Raw genomic sequence first — 19,922 nt, forward strand, 5'->3', positions numbered from 1 at the left:
TCGCACCAGCCCCACAGCATCACGGGGCACGGGGAGAGGTGTGGTCCCTGCCCCAGCGGACAAGCCCCCACAGGAGGCTCAGGGGTCTGGCCTGCAGGAGCCCGTGTCATCTTCAGGGCCCCCTCCCAGGGCTGAGCTTGGAGATTCAAGGACACATTAAATCTCACAGTTAGCAATGCATTTCTTTTATATTAAGCATTACCTCCCCTTTTTAAAATAGAAGAGATTGAGAAACACTGTCGCTTATGTTGTGCTCTTTTGGGGACCTGCCAGGGCATCCCTCGGACCAGCAGCTACTTTGACTGCACAACTGAGGAGAAAGGGTCATAGCTCCGGCGCAGGGCACTCTGTACCATTTGAAAGAATACGGCCTTCTAAAGAATACTGTTTTTTAACGTTATAGAATGAGATGTAAAAGTATGAGGAAGACAGGATTTACCGTGTCAGAGGAAAATAATACAAGAGTTTTGCACATTCTACCTAGGAACGTCTACCTGGGTGAAGGGTTTCCTTCTTCTGTTGCTAGTGGCGTGGACAGCTGCAGAGTGTAACCACTTGATACCAGGTTATACTCAGTTTTGTGCTGAGGAAGTGCCCCCTAAATTTTACACACACAGATGAACCTGGATGGAAGGTCATGAGAATTCCATTCTCCCTTACATACTCCTTGTGATTTGTGGGAATCACCTTGCTTAACTTGTCTGGAGCAGAGCCACCTTCTCACGGAGGGGTGCTGAGAAAAAAATACCTTAAAAGCACTTAAAAGTGGTTTTTGCAATTGCAGGGTGATCTAAGTCACAAATAATTGCTAATCATTATTTTCCCCAGGCTCTTAATTTCTCCAGGTGCCAGGGAAATGCAAAATTAAATTAAACATTAGCATATACCTCGAGTGCTGCATTTTTAATGTTGACACATTAGCTGTGGTATTTCAAGTTGGGAAACACAAGACCATAATATATAAATTGGAATCCTAAGTACTCAACCATGCTCTCCCTGGGGACTCTTATAATAGATGGAAGTAGCCATGTTTCTTGAGAATATGTCCAGAGATCTGGAACTGGGCAAATGTTTTCCAAGTCTAACGAGAAGATATGATGTGTGTTAGAGACTTGAAGCATTTTTCTCTCCTTTGTGTTCTCATGGTGTTGCGATCTGTCTCTCCTTTTCTGCTGGTGGGGGCTGGAGCCCCACGTTGATCTAGAGCTGAGTGCATGGTGCCCTGGGATTTAACAGTGCCCCTGAGCGGGCACCTCCCTCCCCCATACTGGCCTATCATAATATTGTTTAGGTCAGTGTGTAGTGTTTACGTTACTATAACTAAAGAATATTTATTCATCGATGCGCCATGAGCAATTTGCTGTCCAAAGTTCTGTTTTCCTTGAACTTTACAATCATCTTTTTTTTTTTTTACTTATTTGGTTTTCACGTTTTTATTATGAATTCAGCCTCAAACTGTTCTGCATCTGTCCAAATCTCCTCTCAAGACATGTGGAAGCACTGACTTCACTTTCTGAGCTTGCCTGAGACCCCTCTACTCTGCCCAGGACTGATGGGTGCCTGTGGGCCCGGTGAACACCCCTGGGCCCGCCCTCTGCTGGCGCTGCAGACTCTCCTCAGTGCCTTTCTGTCCTGGGTGTCTTACTTCCTGTGCCCCCCATCTCCCACCCTCTCGTTTTGGGGAAGTACATTTTCTAGTAGCTTTCCAAGAAAGGGAGCATGGGAATTAATTTATTTTACACCTTGCGTGTCTAAAATATCTTGATCCATCTGATGCACGGTTGACAGTTTGGCTGAACATAGACGTCTAAACTGGAAATTTAATTTTCCTTCAGAATACTGGAGAATTTACTTCATTGCCTTCTAACTTCCACTGCTGAGCTGTGATACTTTTCTGATTCTTGCTTGTGTGTATGCCACCTATTTTTTCTCTCTGGACATTTGCAGGATTTTTTCTTTCTTTCTTTCTTTCTTTCTTTCTTTTTTGCTTCCAATGTTGCAAAAGAATCAATTATTATATTGGGTGCTCAGTGGGTCCTTCCAGTCAGGTAACTCATGTCTTGTACTTCCAGAAGTTTTCTTGAATTATTTCTCTGATGATTTCCTCTCTCACACACATTCTTTGCATTTTCTTTTCAGTTATTAGGTCTCCTGAACTTATTCTCTCTTTTCTTAACTTTTCTGTCCTTTTCCCCATATTTTTCCTTTTTCTCTATATCCTGGAGTTTTCCTGACTTTTACCTCCTAATACTTCTACTGAGTTTTCCACCTTGCTGTCATATCTTAATATCCAAGAGTTCTTTTTTGTTGTTATTCTCTGAGTTTTCCTTTTCTGAAAAATAGTATCTTGTTCAATCATCTTGCTGAGAATACCAATGAGAGTACTTCTGAAGTTTTCTTCTTCCTCGAGTCTCTGTTCCCTCCACCTGGTTGTCTCCTGTGTTGGTCTCTCTTTCATGTCAGAGGGAAGATACTCAGATTTAAGTATTGGGGACTGAGAAGCTAATGGTAAGCTCTGAGGATCTGGGTGGGTTCTATGGACGTAGGGTTCATTGTGGGGAGACCTGCTGAGCTCTGGAACCAGGGAACCTGTGATGCTAGTATTTGTGTTCAGGAATTTCCTTGAGCTGCTCAGCTTCACTGGAAAAGTGTTTTTCAATCTCTTGCCTGAGGGACTTAGTTCTAGGAGCAACATGGAGGAGGAAGGCTGAGGATTTCTGTGCCTGTGGGGGTTCTCCAGAGAAGCAGAACATACGTATATATTCAGAGATTTATTCTAAGGAACTGGCCTATGCGATTGTGGGGCTGGCAGGTCTGAAATCCAGTGGGCAGGCTGGAAGGCTGCAAATGCAGGCAGGGTTAATGTTACCATCTTCAGGCAGGATTTCTTTTTTTCTGGGAAATCTCCGTCTTGCTCTTAAGGCCTCCAACTGATTGGGTGAGGCCCATCGACATTATCAAGGGTAATCCGCTGTGCTGAAAGTCAACTGATTGTCGGTGTTAACCACATCTATGAAATACCTTCACAGCAACATTGTGTTTCATTAAGTAACTGGAGACTACGGCCTAGCCGTAGTCTAGGCTGACACCTAAGAGGAATCATCAGTCTTCTTATCTATTAAGTTATAATTAATCAATCAATAATAATCAATTCAATAAATATTTATTGAGCAGCTAGTCTATGGTCTTGGCCTTTCATCCTCACTCTGGTGTGTACCCGGCTCTCAGGCGTGCATGCCTCACAGGACAGCCTGTTCATACCCTGCAGAGAACCTCAGGCTCACTGGGGCACTCGGGGTCAGCACATTTGGATGGCAGAACAGAGAAAGATATGGGTTTGCTTGTAGACAAACGTCTCTATTTTATTGCCTTGCATCACCCCGACTCCATCCAGGCAGGCAAAGTCATCTGTCACCTGTTCAGATGCCTTCCAGATTTTAAAACCACACGGCTACTTGAGTAAATCAGCTACTCTGTAAACACTTTATTAGGAGCCATTTGCCGTCCATTTGAAAATCATAAATGATGTTCCTGAATAGAGAGCCCAGCTGTGTTCCTTCAACTGCTTTTCTGGCAGACGGGGGTCTGTGCTCCCCAAACTCTGTGCAGAGAGCTCCACCCACACATCAGCATCTTCAGACTGAAGGTCAGAGTTCATCATTATATTCTGTTGGGGATTCTCGAACTGTGTCTGACTGAAGAAGAGCAAACACCCCGGTTTGGGGAACGGCCTTCATGATGGGTGTGCCAACGCTTCGATGAGCATTCCCTAGGCAGATGCCGTTCATTCATCAGCAGCAGCTGAAAGGCGTTTTCTGGCCTCTTCTGCCTGGACACACAATAAGTCTACACATCTGAGTTTTGTGCGTCCAGCCTCTCGGCCACCTGGGATAGAGCGGTACAGCGAAAATGCCCCTCGCCTCATGTAGACATGGTGTGTCCCACAAAGTTACGTGTAAACACCATTTCCCTCAACCATGCTCGGATTTCCCAGTCTCTGAATCTGCTTTTGCATCCAACTCCCATTTATTAAAATCTGAGCCGTCCTCATGGGTACACCTGCCACCTCAAGCAGCACGTCCCCTCCGTCCAAACTGGTCCCAGGCAGGCCCAAGGGAGGATGACATTTAAGGCTCTCTTATCCAGGAATTTGAACGCCTCCCTAAGCAATTTGTATCTGGCCATCAATAAACATTTTATGGGCATTGCCTTGTGCAGGCTGACATATTTATCTAAGGTCTTACTTGCAATCTCGATTAATAAGGAAGATACAAACACAGGGCACAGGCAACTCAGAGAAGTGACTGTATGACTGGGATGGCTCTGCCCTTCCTTCATCCGACACGCCTCTAGCTCTGGTCACCTAGGCCACGTTTCTGGTCCCTCTCCACGTTCCTTCACTCTGTGAATGGGCCTGTGCTGGCTGCAAAGCTAACAATGGAAGGAGAGTGGTAGTTGCCGCAGCCAGTGGAATGAACACAAATAGTAAATGACATATCTAAAGGCAATTTGTTATAGGATTTCTGAAGCTCTTTCAATATTTCCTCAGGTGCTAGGGGCAAAAACAATGAAGTATGTGCAGCATCAGCCCTTGAGGAGCTGATGGCCTGGGAGGGACAGTGTGTTATGTTCCATTGAAGTGAGAGGACATGCAGGAGGAAAAGGGGGAGGTGTCTGGGCTGGGTTTTAGTGGTGCCACGTGGAGAAACACATTTCTGGTGAAGAGGAAAGATTCTTAAAGGTACGGGAGTGAAGAGGCGGGTATATATAATATAGTTACAGAACTATATAAAGCTATATGTTTGTGTATTAGATTATATACAATATACATCGTATATAAAAATATATGCAATATCTTACCCTGGCCTGAGGTCCCAGTTCCTAAAGGCAGAGGCGGTGGGGCTGGAGAAAGCTGTACCCTTGCCTGGACCCGCCGCACCAGGCATCAGAGAAGTGACCTTATATGGAGGCAGGGTCTCAGCAGGCTCTGCTAGACACACAGGGTTACTGGCCAGTCGCCTGCCCATTAGCCCCCCTTGGAGGGGCTGCAGCGCTGTCATGACCAGCCAAGGTGGGTGGGGAGCACCACTCTGCAGGGCAGGCATGGGGCACAGGCTTTGTCTCTTTCTCTCTTTGTCCCTGACCCCCTCTCAGAGGGTAAGCCAGGAGGGGGAAAGGTAGGGGAAGAGCAGAACCTGCCCCCGATTTCCCTCACTACCCCTCTGCAATACATACATACACACATGCACACACACACACACACACACGCACGCACACGCACACCCCCCTGGGGCCGTGATGCTAGCCTGCACTGTGGGAGGATGGGGCTGCCAATCAAACAGGAGATTTATACCTTCAAATGTATATGACTGCATCTTAAAGAGCCCAAATGAAACTTTCCAAAACCTTGTGGTGACCTAAGAGCTGTCAGTAGGGAGTCTGCTAAGCTGTGGGGAGGGGACTGGACAGCACAGTGGGTATCAGTTTTGAGGCACATTTGTGTCTAAAGCAATCTGCTCACCAGCCTGGTTCCAGAAGTGAAAGGATAAGCTAGTGTTTTTGATCATCAGCGGCTCCTAATCACACCTGCGGGAGGGTGGCCTCCCCGCCCCCCTGCAAGCTCCCCTCGCCAAGCCGGCTGGAGCCCTGGCTCAAGGGCCACTGGGCGCTGGCACCTCCTAGTACTTTATTCCCAGGAGCCAAACCTGCAGCTTTCAGGACCCTTTGGACAGCATTTCTTCTTTCTTCCTTCTTCCCTGGGTTAATTCCCCCAAATAAGGAAGGCGGCACTTCTCGACTTACATCGTGAACTTGCGTAAAGAGCTAGCCCTTGTGTGAACAAGGCAGGAACTCACACTCACCACGCACTGCCCGTGTGGTCTGATTCTCTGTCAGGAGGGCGATCCGTGGTGACATTTCAGCGGTTGATGCTCTGCAGTCAGCCATCATGACAGACCGACGGGGTTGCAGACAGGCTGGGGCTGAGATTTAGGTTTTGGAATTACTTGGATCCGGTGTTGGAACAAACACCAACAGTTCCATTCAGTGCTGTTTCTGGGGCTTGAAAACACAAAGGAAGACAGTCATGTAGCGTAGCGACCGTCTTCCCGTTCCAGGAACCACCAGCATGACATGGCTTTGAAGCGTGTCCTCACTGGCCTCTGACACGGGCTTGTCTGTGTTCTCCAGCCATAGGCAGGCGACACCAGACTCCATCTGTTCCTCTTGTGGCTTTGGGAGCTCACTCGAGTCATGGGTTTATTGAGGGCCTTTTCTGAGGTCCTGGATTGCCCCTCAGGTTCATTCTCACCTGAGATCTGATTCCCTAAGGAACCAGTGTTGAGAGCACCTTGTACACAGAAGGCCCTCGATCAGTTATCTGTTGAATGAACGAGTATGAGATAGCAGGGACCATGGTTCTGGTGGCTCCCACTGTTCAAAACATCTTTATTTTCCTCACTGCCATCTCTTACTGGCAAAGGGGTCAAGTCTACTTCTCAGTGGCCAGAGGGAAAGCCGCGGACTGTGAACTGACATCCTGAGAGGCCTCACGACTGTGGGGGAGGGGGATCGGAGGTGCATGTCTTCCTTCTACCCTTGCCTCTCGCTTCACAAAGTTACCAAGTGCCCACCAATCAGCATCTGGCCTTGAGTGAAGTCTGGAGCCCGTTAGGGCCCCTAATTGGACCCCAACCCACCTTCACACCTTCTCTCCCACAGTGTATCCACTCGGGTCAGCCTGGGACCGTCTGTGCCCAAAGAGACCCGTAAGATTCCAGCATCCTTCCTGGGCCTGGCCCTCGGGTCTCCCCCAACCAGCTCAGGGGGAACGCCCGGCCCTTATGCTCCTCGAGCACCGCTGTCTAAACCCACTCACAAGGCTCTACTACGTGTACTGTGAGTCAAAGCTATTTTCCCCACGTAAACACACTCTGCAGAAGAGACCCCGTTTTCCTGTGACTGGGTTACAGAAAACCTAACTCTGGCAGTGCTGTCACCGCCGGGAGCCCCGCAATGGCTCGGGGTCACTCAGCCTCAACATCGCCACCGTTTGGGGTGGATGCCTCTGCTGTCAGGGGCTGAGGGAACAGCCTCCACAGCATGCCTCTCCAGTAATTCCCACCACTGCTTTCTTAAAAACACATTATTTTCTGGATTTTTTCTACGTAATCATCTTAGAAGAAACTGCGCGGTCTCCCACGTCTTACCTCAAATGCAAACTACCAGATCCACCTGGGAACAGATGCGGGCTGCTCAACAGGCCAGTAGAAGCTTCTGGGGTACAAGCGCAGACTACAGTGAAGAACCCTGCACTGTGATGTGGTGGACAGTGACATTCAGAGCATGACCGTACTGTAGAAGTCCCCTGCGGCGACAGCTGGGGCTCTGACGACCTCGGACAGCTGCCGACTGCTGGGTCCTGATGTGACGGGGGCAGGGCCGGTGGCCTAAGGACAGGGACAGACAGTCACTCTCGGAGAAGCTGAGCTACTGCCCTGGCTTGGAAGCCTCATGGGACATGGAGGTTCCCGATACTCCTTAGGGACACTCGAGAATGCAGGACATCTTCTCTCATTAGGGCTGTGGTTGAGTCAGGACTTGTGGAATTCAAAACCGGAGCCTGATGGAGAAATCAAATAAAATGTGAGGGTTCGAACAGAGCTTCTCAAGATGTCCACAGAAGCACAGGTGATCTCCTCAGATGTGGCACAGATGAGGCTAGAAATTTCCAGTTAAGGAGTGTGGGTAGACTTCATGGTTTTTAAGACCCCCAAGAAGAAATAACCTTCAACAGAGAATAAAAAGTGCCCTCAAGTTGGTCTCGATTAAAGTCGCTGCAGGCTACCACATGACTTCTTAACCCGCTTTATAGCCCCGGTTCTATCCCACTTCCTCCTTCCATGGACAACGTTCCGAATGACAGGAAAAAAAAACCCAAACCCAAACAACTCCTTGTTTTCTTCCCTTTAAATACTACCAAATTCCCTGGAATTGGTGACTTTAAGGACTTAGAGAAATTAAACTACCAACTCCAGAATTTCCTCACTTAGTTTTATCAGTTGCTCCTTTGTTAGGTCAGGAGGCAGGGACCTGTACCGCGTTCCCTGAGGACGCGATCAAAGAGGATCCCATCTCGGCAACGAGTTCTCTGCAGAGACCAGCGTCTCAAATCTTAGCAGAATTACAGTGTTGTGAGAACCAAGTTGAACAAGCACTTTCCAGGGGCCACTGTGGTTAGAGGAGAGCAGAAGGTAGAGGGGCCGGGAGCTGGTATTAGACATCAGTAGGCACCCACGTGCATTCAGAAGCTTACATTCTAGCTACTCACAGGAGGTAAAGCAGAATCCACAATTCCCAGCTCATGTTCCCAGCCCAACACATGATTCTCTTCCTCACTGAACAATAATAATAAAGGGCGATGCCGCTGGGGGAGACCAGATATCAAGTTATATGTATACATCCTCATTGAAGAGAGAATGGTAATTAAAATTCTAAAGTTCCTGCAATATCTTAAGAGATAGGAGGTTGAATTGGCCTTTGAAGACGAATGTCTTTTTCTTCTGGGAAGCCACCCTAATGGGGAAAGACCTTCTGGGAAGGAGATGTTTGCAACTGTGTGGCTCTGCCCCAGGGAGGCTAAACTCTGCATAATAATGTAAAGGTTGTAAATATTGTGGTCAGTGTCTCATTTCTGCAGACTGTGATTCTTTAATTTATTTTCCAAATATGGATTTAGACTACAGTGTGCCAATATTTTACTGCTTATTTTTGTGGCATTGGTGCATAGTTCTTCACAGGCAGTGTTGAGAAAAAATCTGCAGACTGCAGGAAATGCATGCAGGCCTGACCTTCTCTTCACTCCTATGTACCGGGGAGAGATCGTTGAAGAAGAAGAAGACAAAGAAGTCAGGTAAGGCAAGGTGAGGTCAGCTTAAAAAGAGAAGGGAATCAACTGGTCTTGGGGAGGCACAGTAACACAGACTAAATCCTGGGCTATAAAAAAAAAGTCTCAGTAAATAAATTTAAAACGAATGACCACAGTAGCATTAAACTAGAAAACAATGACAGAAAGGGATCTGCGAAAGCCACAAATATTTGGAAATTAAACAAACTTCTAAATAGAATTTGTAAGTATTTTAAGCTGAATGAAGATGAAAACACAACATGCCAAAATTGTGGGATACAGCTAGAGCAGTGCTTAGAGGGACATGGATAGCACTGAATGCTTATATTAGAAAAGAGAAAGATCTGACACCCGTGATCTAAGCTTCCCTTATATCAGTTAACCACTAAGTCCTGGCAGCTCTACTTCCTGGATATTTCTCAAGCAGTTTATTTCTCCACATCATGTGACTGCAGCCCCCTAAGTGATCTCCCATCTCCAGTCTTGCCTTCCTTCAACCTAAGTCTCCAGACCCTCCTCTACAGCTGCTCTCGCTGCCCTTCCTGCCTTGTGTTCTAGCCCTGCTGGTCTTCCCTGGCCCCTTGGAGTTCTCGCGCCTTCCTCTGGGTCTTCTCATACACACGTTCCCTGCCGCCCACCCCCCTTCACCCTTTCCTCCAGTTCACACCACTAATTCCCACCCTCAGAAATATCCTAGCTTAAACTTCCCTTCTTTCTGGAAGCCACACTCCTGCTATCACTTCCATAATAGCTCATAGTGCTTCCTTTGTGGTAGCATTTAACACATCCTCAAAACGTGTTGCATTGTGTCTCTTCCCCACTGGATGGGGGGACAGCAACCAGGCCTTTTATATTTGATACTGCATATCTGGCTTCTAGCATAACTTCTGTGCCTTGTAAGTGCTAAGTAAATATTTGAAAATGAATGAAAGCCTACTCGAGTGGAAATATGACCACTACATCTGTGGTTACAGGTCAGTGAGGTCAGGATTTTTGGATCACAGCTTGCAGTCAACGTCAGTTGTTTGCTGGCATCCACTGGCTCCTCCAGTTTGACAACAGCCCTGAATTCTCTTTGGGAATCTGAGTGGTTCCTGGGACCCATATACTTACTCTGGCTCCAGCAGTTACTTAAATATTCAGCATTGAGAAAGCTGATCTGCTTGTGGCTTCAACTGCTTGAAGCCACATTTCTCAATTAAATGAGTTACTGGGATTCCCTAAAAGGCTCCAGGGCCCTCCCGCTTCGTCATCTTCCCATCACGAAGGTGCTGGGTGACTTCCCTGGCAGTATTCCTGTCAACTTTCCTGGCAGGACTATTTAGAAGTACCTGGGGGATTGCCCAGTGCTCAAGAAAGAGCATAAGCAACAACTTGGCACATGTAGGAGTGAAACATGCCTAACACCATGAGGAGATGCAACAGATAAGAATAAAAAAGAAAAACCAATGTGGAATTAATCTAAATTTAAACAGTATCACTCCTTCAATATTTTTGCATATATCAGGCAAAAGGAAATGGATGTCTGGCCAAAAGAGAAAATGCTATGTCTTGTGCCATCTGTTTTTCAAAATAAATGAATTGTCTTCTTCCTGATGATACAAATAGTTCATGCTCATTATAAACACTTGGGACATTTTTTAAAAGGTACAGAAGAAAGAAAGATCACGCAAATCAGGATGCAAAGTAACCACTGGTGATGTTCTGATGCATTTCCCTTCATAAGTTTTTATACAGGTAATACAGATGTACATTTTCCTTCTCAAAATTCAAATGTATGTTTTTGTGTATCACTTGTGTCCACATATGTGACTCCAAGAAGCAATCTGTATAACCTGCCATTTTGCAGATATAAATTACAAGAAACTCTTCTCCTCTTGTTGAACATGTGGGCTTTTAGTTTTTACTGTTATAAATTACTTGGTGGTGAGCACATTGAATATTAATCTTCATGGGCACCTCTGCTCAAATCACAGGTCAGCTTCTCCTCTGGTGTTTGGACCCTCTCTTCCTTTCTCAAGGACACTCCTCCTACCTCAGTGTTCCCTGCTTGAGAATCCTTGCCATCAGTGTGCAAACTTTCTCTAATAACTTCCATCTTGCACAAAGCAAAGCCCCTGTCACCCCATACCCTCTCCAGCTGCCAGACCCTCCCTACTCCAGTTGCTGACCGCTTTCCCTTTATCCGATCCTGACTTCAGCTCCACTGCTTCACCTCATATTCACTTCCATCAGCTCTGGTCGGGTACGGCCCCGCCCCTCCAGGAAAACCGCTTTTTCCATCTCTGCTTGTTCATGCATTTCTCTGTCCTCACTGTCCCCGACTTGTTGGCAACATTCAGTAGAGCCTACCTTCCTTCCAAAGGACAGTCCCAGCTCCTGGCTCCCACGACATCATCCTTGTTGGTTCTCTGACTTCCACATCCTTTGCTGGCTCTTCTTCGGCTTGTCCAAAACTGTTGGGGGTACCTTAGGGTCAGATCTCGGACCTCTTCCCTTCTATACCTTGTCTGGGTAATCTTATTTTCTCCCTGGACTTTAACTACCAGTGATATGCTAATGACTGCAAATGTGTCTCTCCAGGTCAGACCTTTCTCTAGATTCACAGATTAACTGCCTAACTGATACACTTCCCTTGGATGTCCGTTAGGCAACTTAAGCCTAACACTGCTAAAACAAAAACATTTAGTTCCCCCAGCTCTTCAAAATGCCTCCATCCTTCCCCTCTCTTCTGAAACTCAGTAACTCCCATGATGAGTCACTGGTATTTCAAGACAAAAATGCAGGACTCAAGCCCATTTCTCTTTTTCTCACTTCATATCCAACCCACTATGAAGTTCATCTATCTCCATAATATTTTTGAGTTCAGTCTGTCTCTCCACCGCCAGTGGTTCTCTTCTTTTCTAAAGCCTTCACCATGTCTTGCCTGGATGGCCTGGCAGCCCCTCCAGTGCTCTCCGGGCTTTAGGTCTTGTCCAAGTGTGACCTGTTCTCCACACATCCCCCAGAGCGGCCTCTTTACCAGCCTCCCACTGCCTCACCACCTGGCCTCTGCTGTCTCTCTGACCCCACCTCTGACCACTCTCCACGGGCACTGACGCCCTGGCCGCCTGGGCCATCTTGCTCTTCCTCCCCCCCGCCACCATTTTCCACCCTAGAGCCTTTGTGTTTGTTGTTCTTTCTCCTTGGAACATTCTGCTCCCAATCTTCACATGACTGCCTCCTTCCTACCACCCAGGACTCACCTCAAATGTCACTTTACAATTTAAAGTTGGCTCTCCCTTCACATATTAACTCCAGAGTCTGAAGAACTTGCACATATGCAAATCACACACAAAACAAGTGGAAAACAAAGAAAAATGCCAACTGGAAATGATCCAAAGTCCGTCAGCAGTGGAATGGATAAACCATGGTCTATTCATATAGTGGGATAGTACAGCAAAGGAAAAGGAACGAACAAGAGCAAGGGCATCAGCACGGTTGGACCTCAAGTCATGACGATGAATGAGAGAAGGAAGTCGCAGAAGAATGCACACAGCGTTGAGTTAACCTACACAACTTTCAAATATATTGTGTGGGGATATAGCTACATATGTGCTCAAACTGTAAAGAAAAGCAAGAGAATGATTAACAAAGTATTCAGGGAGATGGTGACCTCCTTTCTGTGGGGGGAGTAAGGGGTGCATAGGGAGCCTCTGAAGTTTGGTAAGGTTGTCCCTTAACTTGGACAGTAGGAGAAGATATTTGTTTCATTTTTAATCTTTAAGTTGCACATGTATACTTTATAAGTGCTTTTGAATTAATGGTATTTTTTACAATAAAAAGTTGTGTTTTTTTTTTAAGATGGGACTGTAGAGCAACAGAATTATTTTTTCCTTAGGATTAAAATAATAATGTGAACTATGCTTACTCTGTGTATCTTGGTTCCCTCAGAGTTGAGTTGAAGGAACTGGACTCCTCGGCCAAGATCTCTTCCTGTTCTTACATTGTCATTCAGCACAGGGCAGGCTGGTTTGAAGGGACCTTGAGAGGAGATCTGGTCTATCTCCATATGTTCCAGAGGAATTGCCAGTTAATTAAAACCAGTCCAGACAAAAGTAAACCAGTTTGATTTGGAAATCCCATTCTCCATCTCCCCAGGAAGAAATTACACAGCCTTGTTATGTAATTAACTTTAAATGTCTGAAAATTCTTCCTTCTGACTTATATAGTTGGTTTACACTTTGGGACCTCTTTTCAAACAATGGGACAATACATTCAAAGTCGGAAAGTTTGGGGAGACTTAGACTAAACGGGGCTGTCCGTCAGAAATGTCATGGCTCCCCACACCCAGATGGAGCTCTATACCTGCTCCTAGAGCACAACAGGATGAAGATGCGTAGTGCGCGTGTGGGGAGAGGAACGCTGGGCTAATGTGCTCTTGGGCCAAATAAAATCTCTGTCAAGTTGATGGCACAAATACAATGTTCAGTAATCTCTCAAAGGAGAACCTGCCTGATGTGTGTCAATGTTCTTATATGGCAGGGACACGCAAAACTGTATGTTTCAACATAAGTATTTTCTGACACTGTGGAAGAAACCTTCTGTTTCTCATAGCCCCCAAGATTGAACTGCACTGGAAATCAGGTTAACCAGAGCTAAATTTAATCGTTGTGTGACCTCACTGGGTATATGCAACCTGGCATATTGAATATCCTACTTCATGTTGCTTTTATTCTCAATTTCATCTAGTTATTTCCTTAGGGACCACAGAGCAATAGTAGGCAGAGAAGTAATGAAATGTGGTAAATGTGGTTAAAGAGAAATAGGACTAAAAATACTTTTCTTTGTTTCATTTTAGCAGCCCCATATATAGCGTGGCTTACTTTAGTTTACAAAGTCCCAAAACTAGTTCTTAGGACGAAAAAGGCAAGCTGAATTTATTGCTGTGGGAAATACAGAGCTTGCTCAATTTTATAACATAGAAGTTCTTTGTTTTATAGCTATGCCATGAAAGTCTGGGTCATAATCATTAACTGCCATTTATACAGAGTGCCAAAGCATGCTTGCTGAAGTTCACGGGCACCTTCTGAGCCGGGACACTGCGTGGGTGGCACTGGCATCGATGGCTCTGCCAGGCCTGTGGCATCCTCAGCAGCTACAAGGCAATCTTGTGGCCTGGGTGAGGTTAGCACAGAGATATGCTAACACCGAATGGACTCTGGAAGCCTCAGGCATGATCTCTGAGGGAACAGGTCTTTCTGCTGAAAACTGAGAGAAGCTTACACTTTCTCAAATAGGTCTCAGTGCTATAAGCTGGGAGGACTTTTGGGCATTTTGGCCTAACCCAAGAGTGAGTCTCAAGGGAAACAGAGGAGAGAAGGGAAGAATTCCCCTCCCACACTCCTCAGTTCTTGAAGGGCTTTTGCCAATGTCTAAGCTCCATGCACCACTGCCAAACCCTCCCTCCATCTAGAGATCCACTAAGTGGGGTGAGAAGTGTCTAAAGGGAGCAAGTTTACAAGGGGGCAGTGAAGCAGAGAAAAGATGAAGAACTGCTTACTTGAGGAAAGGTTTTGAAGGGTTGTATGTGTTCAGAGGTCACCAATACCCATGAAAATGATCATGTGAATATGTCTTCTAAATCCTTCTTATATCACACATTTAAAAAATCTTGAAAATGGGAAGCAATGCAGTTTAGCAGAAAGAATGCTGCATGAGTGTTCCGTTTGTCCCTGGCCAGTTGATCGGGTCCCTCTGCATCGCCCGCCCCCCACGTGTTTCCAAGGCAGAAATGCCACGCGGCCCCCACAGAAGGCAGGGAGAGAAGGAGAAGGGCCATTACAACACTGACAAATCCCTGAGAGGGAAATGCAGGGTACCAGGGAGGGGCACCAACCCTGGTGTAGGGGGTTAGCAGGCTTCCCGGAGGAACTAGCATCTGTGGGAAACACTCGCTAACCAGGGACAAAGACCTGGTGCTCTGTCACCTCCCAGCACAGGCAGATCAGTATTTCCCACCCTGCGGTAGACTGGGAAACACAGACGTCCCAACGTCCCAGGGCATCAGACTCCAGTGGCAAGGCCTCCCGGCTCCACTTTGAACGGTTGTCCTCCTACACAAATGGAGAGCACGCCAGTGAGCCCGACAGCATGGCACAGGTGTCTGCTCATGTCTTTCATACTCATGTTCTCAGGGGCTTGCCTAGCACTGTTGCTTGTGAGCCCTGTTCTTCGTCCTCGTTTCTACACTGTGCCGTTGTACTGTTCGTCTACTGCTGTGTAACCCATTAACCCCCAAACTCAGTGGCTTTAAACAACCGTGAGTATTTCTCTCATGGCTTCTGTGTGTCTGGGACTCGAGAGTGGCTCTGCAGTGGGAAGAGACCACGTATGCCATAAGTAACAGAAGGGGAGCATCATGGGGAGGCATCCTGCAAGTTCCTAATAATGCTCCTGAAATTTTGAAGTCCATTTCCCATCAACTCTCCCCCTCCAACTTGCAATAGTGACATTAATTGTGAATTCTCTCCCCCCAAACTCCATTCCCTAACAATTTAGGTTTTGTGTTTTTGGCAGGGGTGGGGGCATTTCCCTCCTCTCTTTTAAAGTTTACGAGATGTGCTAGGACTTGGCCATTTCTTAATAACACTTCCTATATTCCACAGTATGGTTACTTATATTTGCTTTCCAAGTTAATAAAGGAATGGTTTTCTAATGCACTGTCTTCTTTATATTGAACCCTGAAGCAAATCCATGAAATAAAAAAAATAATACCTTAGACTCTTATTGGTCACACGTAGCTGCCATGGGACTTCCCTCCCTGCTTTCTTCCTCAGGACGACCCCTCAGCATCCTCATTATGTGGATAAGGGTTGAATAAATCTAAGTTGGAAGCAGAGATTATAGGTTTTTTGTTTTTTGTTTTTCCAGAACTCACATGAATTGATCTTAAAACTGAGGTCCACAAAGTAAAACCATGCAATATGACTGTAGACCTAAGGTCAGTTAACTCTTTTCACACTAACCATTTCTAGTTAAAACTTCTCAAAGCATCTGACCTGATTTGATCACTTAGTTCCATGCTATAGTGCTGCAGGTTTCTGTTGCCCTCTGCCCTTACCACTCAACACAGATGCCTCTGTTGGGATTTTTTTTTTTTGAGCCTAGGGTCCTCCTACTATGCTATCTTGCAACCTCTCATCCCTATATTTCTGTAAAGCAGCTCATTCTGAGAGTCCTGGGCACCCGCCATTCTTCAGAGAATGGTCAGAATGCAATCCTTATGACCTACAGCCCCAGTTTACTTTCTTATGGTCCTAAAGGAAATCCCCTTCAGTATTCTACACTATGTGAAGGTTGTTATATTTTCCCATTTTATTTTTCTCTTTAAAAAACAAAACACTGTGTAATATAATACACACACTGAAAAGTATATAAACGTATAGGTACAGTTTAATGAGTAATAATTAAGTCAATGCCTGTATAACTACCACCCAGGGACAAGACACAGAACAGATATTGCTAGTATCCCAGAAGGACTGCCCTACCATTTACCTGCCCCAGCCATAGCCCCTTCTCTCCCTCATGACACACCACCATGCTGAATTTTTAAATAATTATTCCCTTGATTTTCTTTATAATTTTTACACGGTTCTTTTGCTTGATCTGACTTGAGTTCACTGCTCTGATGATAGGTTCATTTAATATAAAGTTTGGTAAGAAAACCATTTTTTAAATCTCCAATTAAATTGTTAATACATTGCTTTTTCTTTTTTCCCAAAAGAGGCATATGTAGGTTGCAGAAACCTTTATATTGCTTATGTGATTTTTAAGGATTATATGGTTGTCTGCAGAGAATTAACACTTATATTAGCAAAGATTTCTTTAATATATTGCAGCCTTTAAACAACATTGAAAGGAAGAATAAAAAATTATAACGAAAAATCCTTAAACAACATGGTTGAATTTTTCCTGTTTTTATTTTTTTATTTTTTTTTTTAGTCTTGAGGTCTTTTATTTTCTTTACATTTATCATGCCATGAATTCATAGGGAATGGGTTCCAGCAGTCCAGGCTCCTTTCCGTTAGTTCTCACACAGTGTGCTGCTCTGGGTGGGGCCGGCTGGCGCTTCAGCTGAACCCAAGTACCTTTCTCTTTGGCTTCCTTCTTTTTCTGATCATTTTCCTTCACACGCTTCAGGACGCTGTCTCGGCTCTTTGAGTGTTTAATATGCTCAACGTGTACATTAATTCTCTTGGCAAGAATCTTGCCCTTAACTTGTTTGTTTACAACAATGCCAACAGCATGCTGAGTAACACTGTAGACTCTTCCAGTTTTGCCCTGGTAACATTTGTGGGGCATTCCTTTTTGAACAGTGCCCATTCCCTTGATGTCCACAATATCACCTTTCTTATAGATTCGCATGTATGTGGCCAAAGGAACAACTCCATGTTTTCTAAAAGGTCTAGAGAACATATAGCGGGTACCTCTCCTCTTTCCCTTTGTGTTGGTCATTTTGGCAAATTACTGGAAGATGGCGGTTCCGCGAATTTTTCCTGTTTTTAAACTTCACATGGATGCAAGCTCATTCACATCTCATTTCTATCATGGTAGTAAGATTCATAATGGCGATTTAGATTGCCTTTGAGCCATTATGAACAGTAATAGTATGAAATCTTATTTATATACAGTCTACTGGGCTCTTCTGTTTCAGTGGTTTGTCAGTCTGAACACCAATACCGTATTGTTTTAATTATCATAGCTTTGTATAAATCTTGTTATCTGGAGAGCAAGTTATCTCCTTCTTTTAAGAGTCTTTATTTGTGACTTCTGCATGCCCATATCAATTTTAGAATAAACTTATCAAGTTCTAAAAACAAACATGTTGAAATGTGGCTCAAAATCACAACTGAATCTTTCCACTACCCAGTTTCCAGTCTATGAATATGGCACAGCCCTCCATTCACTTTGATATTCTTTAATACCATTCAAAAACATTTAGTTTCCTCCCTAAAGTTTTTGATATTTCTGGCACCTTTATAGTTCTGATATTATTTTATATTCTTGGTTTGAATTTTCTTGGATCACCTTGGTGAATATGGGCAGAGATTCACTGGAGCTCATGTTTTCCCCCTATTTTTCTGCACCCCCCCCCAGGCTCCTGGGGGTGGTAGCTGATGGTACCTTCACCTTGGGCACAGTCTTCAGGTTCCCAGCAAAACACGTCTACTGCAGAGTGAGGTGGGCATCTCCAGTAGGCTCCCCGCCTTTGACAGGCGCCAAGGGTTTACATTTCTGTTCCCCTCACTCTTCAACATCATCAAAACACAGCTACATTTCCAGTCTGGGTTATCAAATATCTTAAGAGCAAAAGTAATTTTGAATTCTCTGTTTACTTTTCTGGTTTTCTCTTAGCATTTATACTGGTAATTCCTTCTGTCATTTTGGTTCTTGAATGTTTCTATGAACTTTAAAAAATGTATCCATCATTATTGGTTTTCTGTGACAGGTTTAGTTTAAATAACCTAGCCTGTCTTTATCGAAAACAGGAACTCGTCGAGGAAGCTAGTTTTCAAATTCTGACTCAGACCAAAACAAGTTCACCAAGTCCAGAGCTGAAAGAAGAGGGCAGGGGAGGCTCTCTGCTTCATACAAGTAGTCCCATGTTTATTTATCTCAGTATGGCAACACTGGTATGGAGCAAAACTAGGAATGGATTTGGGAAAAAATGTTTTTTAAATAAAACTTTTAATGGTTTAAAACAGTATGTTTATAAAATTCCATTGTATTACTCATTTGAGCTAAATGATTATATTAATATATGTTCCAAGTGTAGACCCATGATTTTAAGGCAGCTTAACTCATGTTTTTCAGAGATTTAAATATTTTATTCCTAAATTATTTTAGTGGTAAGATAAGTAGCTATATAATAAACCACAGAGCCAATTATGTTTTGCCAAGTTTCTCCTTAATTATAACTGCAGATTTCTACTACTTTTCTATAGTAATACAGGCTACCAACTAGAAATAATTCCCATCGATGCTCTGGAAAAAAGCTAGTGGAACAAAATTTAAAAATATTATGCATATATGTAATTTCTTTCATGGATAAATGTCAATAGCAAAATATTCTTTGAATAAATTCAGAAATTTAATAATATAATGAATATATAGTTAACAGCCAGGATGATCTTCGTAGAAGACAATAAAATATTGATGCATTTTGTGTGTGTGTGTCAACTAGGAAAATTTTCTCTGGCAGAAAACAGAATGAAAGATACATGCAGTATTAAGAAAATCAATCATGAACATTCCTTTTAAACCCAAAGCTAATAAGCTGATGAACTGTTTATGAATTTTTGTTAATATTGGCAGTAGGTTCCAGAATTTTAAAAAATTATAGAGGAAAAGCTCAGGATGGAAAAATCCTACCCATTTGATTCATTCTCACCAGGTATGTGTTCCTGGTTCGTGTTTTTACCCTCTTGTTTGTTCACAGATGTCCCTTTGATCTTGCCATCCCTTCAAACCAGGGTGTGCGGGTCCTCCCTCCGCAGCCAGACTTCCCGCAGGGACCCCAGCACTTGCTCCCTGCGCGCCTGACCACCCCCCTTTGAGCTGTAGACCAAAGCTGTCTCTCGGCACCTCGTGGCCCGCGCACTGATGCTGATCTTGCCACCTCCACACTCTCCTTTCCTTGGCTCGGGGACTCCTCACCTCTCTGACCTTACCCTGACAGCTCCTCGCTGCACATTCTCCCTTTCCCCATTCCTTACACACCAATACTGCGTCCTCAAAATTGTCATTCATGTTCTTCTCCTCACTCCCTACACTCACACGCATCTTCAGTAGTCCTATGTGAATGATACCCCAAGCCCCATTTCCCTGAGCTTTAATATTGTTGGTCTATTGTCTGTCTCTGTGGTCTATCTTCATCTTCTGCTAATGCCACTAACTCAGTTCACGATGGACTGAATCAGCCATCTTCTGTGATATTTTCCCCACCACACCCCTATTCTCTGTGTTTTTAGAAGGT

The 19,922-nt window shown here is 44.7% G+C and overlaps 1 protein-coding gene across 1 annotated transcript; it reads right to left on the bottom strand.

Moving 5' to 3' along the window:
• Positions 1-16,892: 16,892 nt before the first annotated feature.
• LOC112835366 (large ribosomal subunit protein eL21-like) lies at positions 16,893-17,427 on the bottom strand. Its single transcript, XM_073897958.1, has one exon. It carries the CDS (start codon positions 17,399-17,401, stop codon positions 16,919-16,921), a length of 483 nt encoding a protein of 160 aa, XP_073754059.1. The 5' UTR covers positions 17,402-17,427; the 3' UTR covers positions 16,893-16,918.
• Between the last annotated feature and the right edge of the window lie 2,495 nt (positions 17,428-19,922).

The sequence above is a fragment of the Callorhinus ursinus genome, unplaced genomic scaffold (genome assembly GCF_003265705.2).
Source record: "Callorhinus ursinus isolate GAN/ISIS: 27379988/994484 unplaced genomic scaffold, GSC_fseal_2.0 scaffold11, whole genome shotgun sequence".
Lineage (NCBI taxonomy): Eukaryota > Metazoa > Chordata > Mammalia > Carnivora > Otariidae > Callorhinus > Callorhinus ursinus.

Coding starts and splice junctions, on each gene's coding strand:
- LOC112835366 (XM_073897958.1), bottom strand. CDS start 17,401: ATGACCAACACAAAGGGAAAGAGGAGAGGTACCCGCTATATGTTCTCT.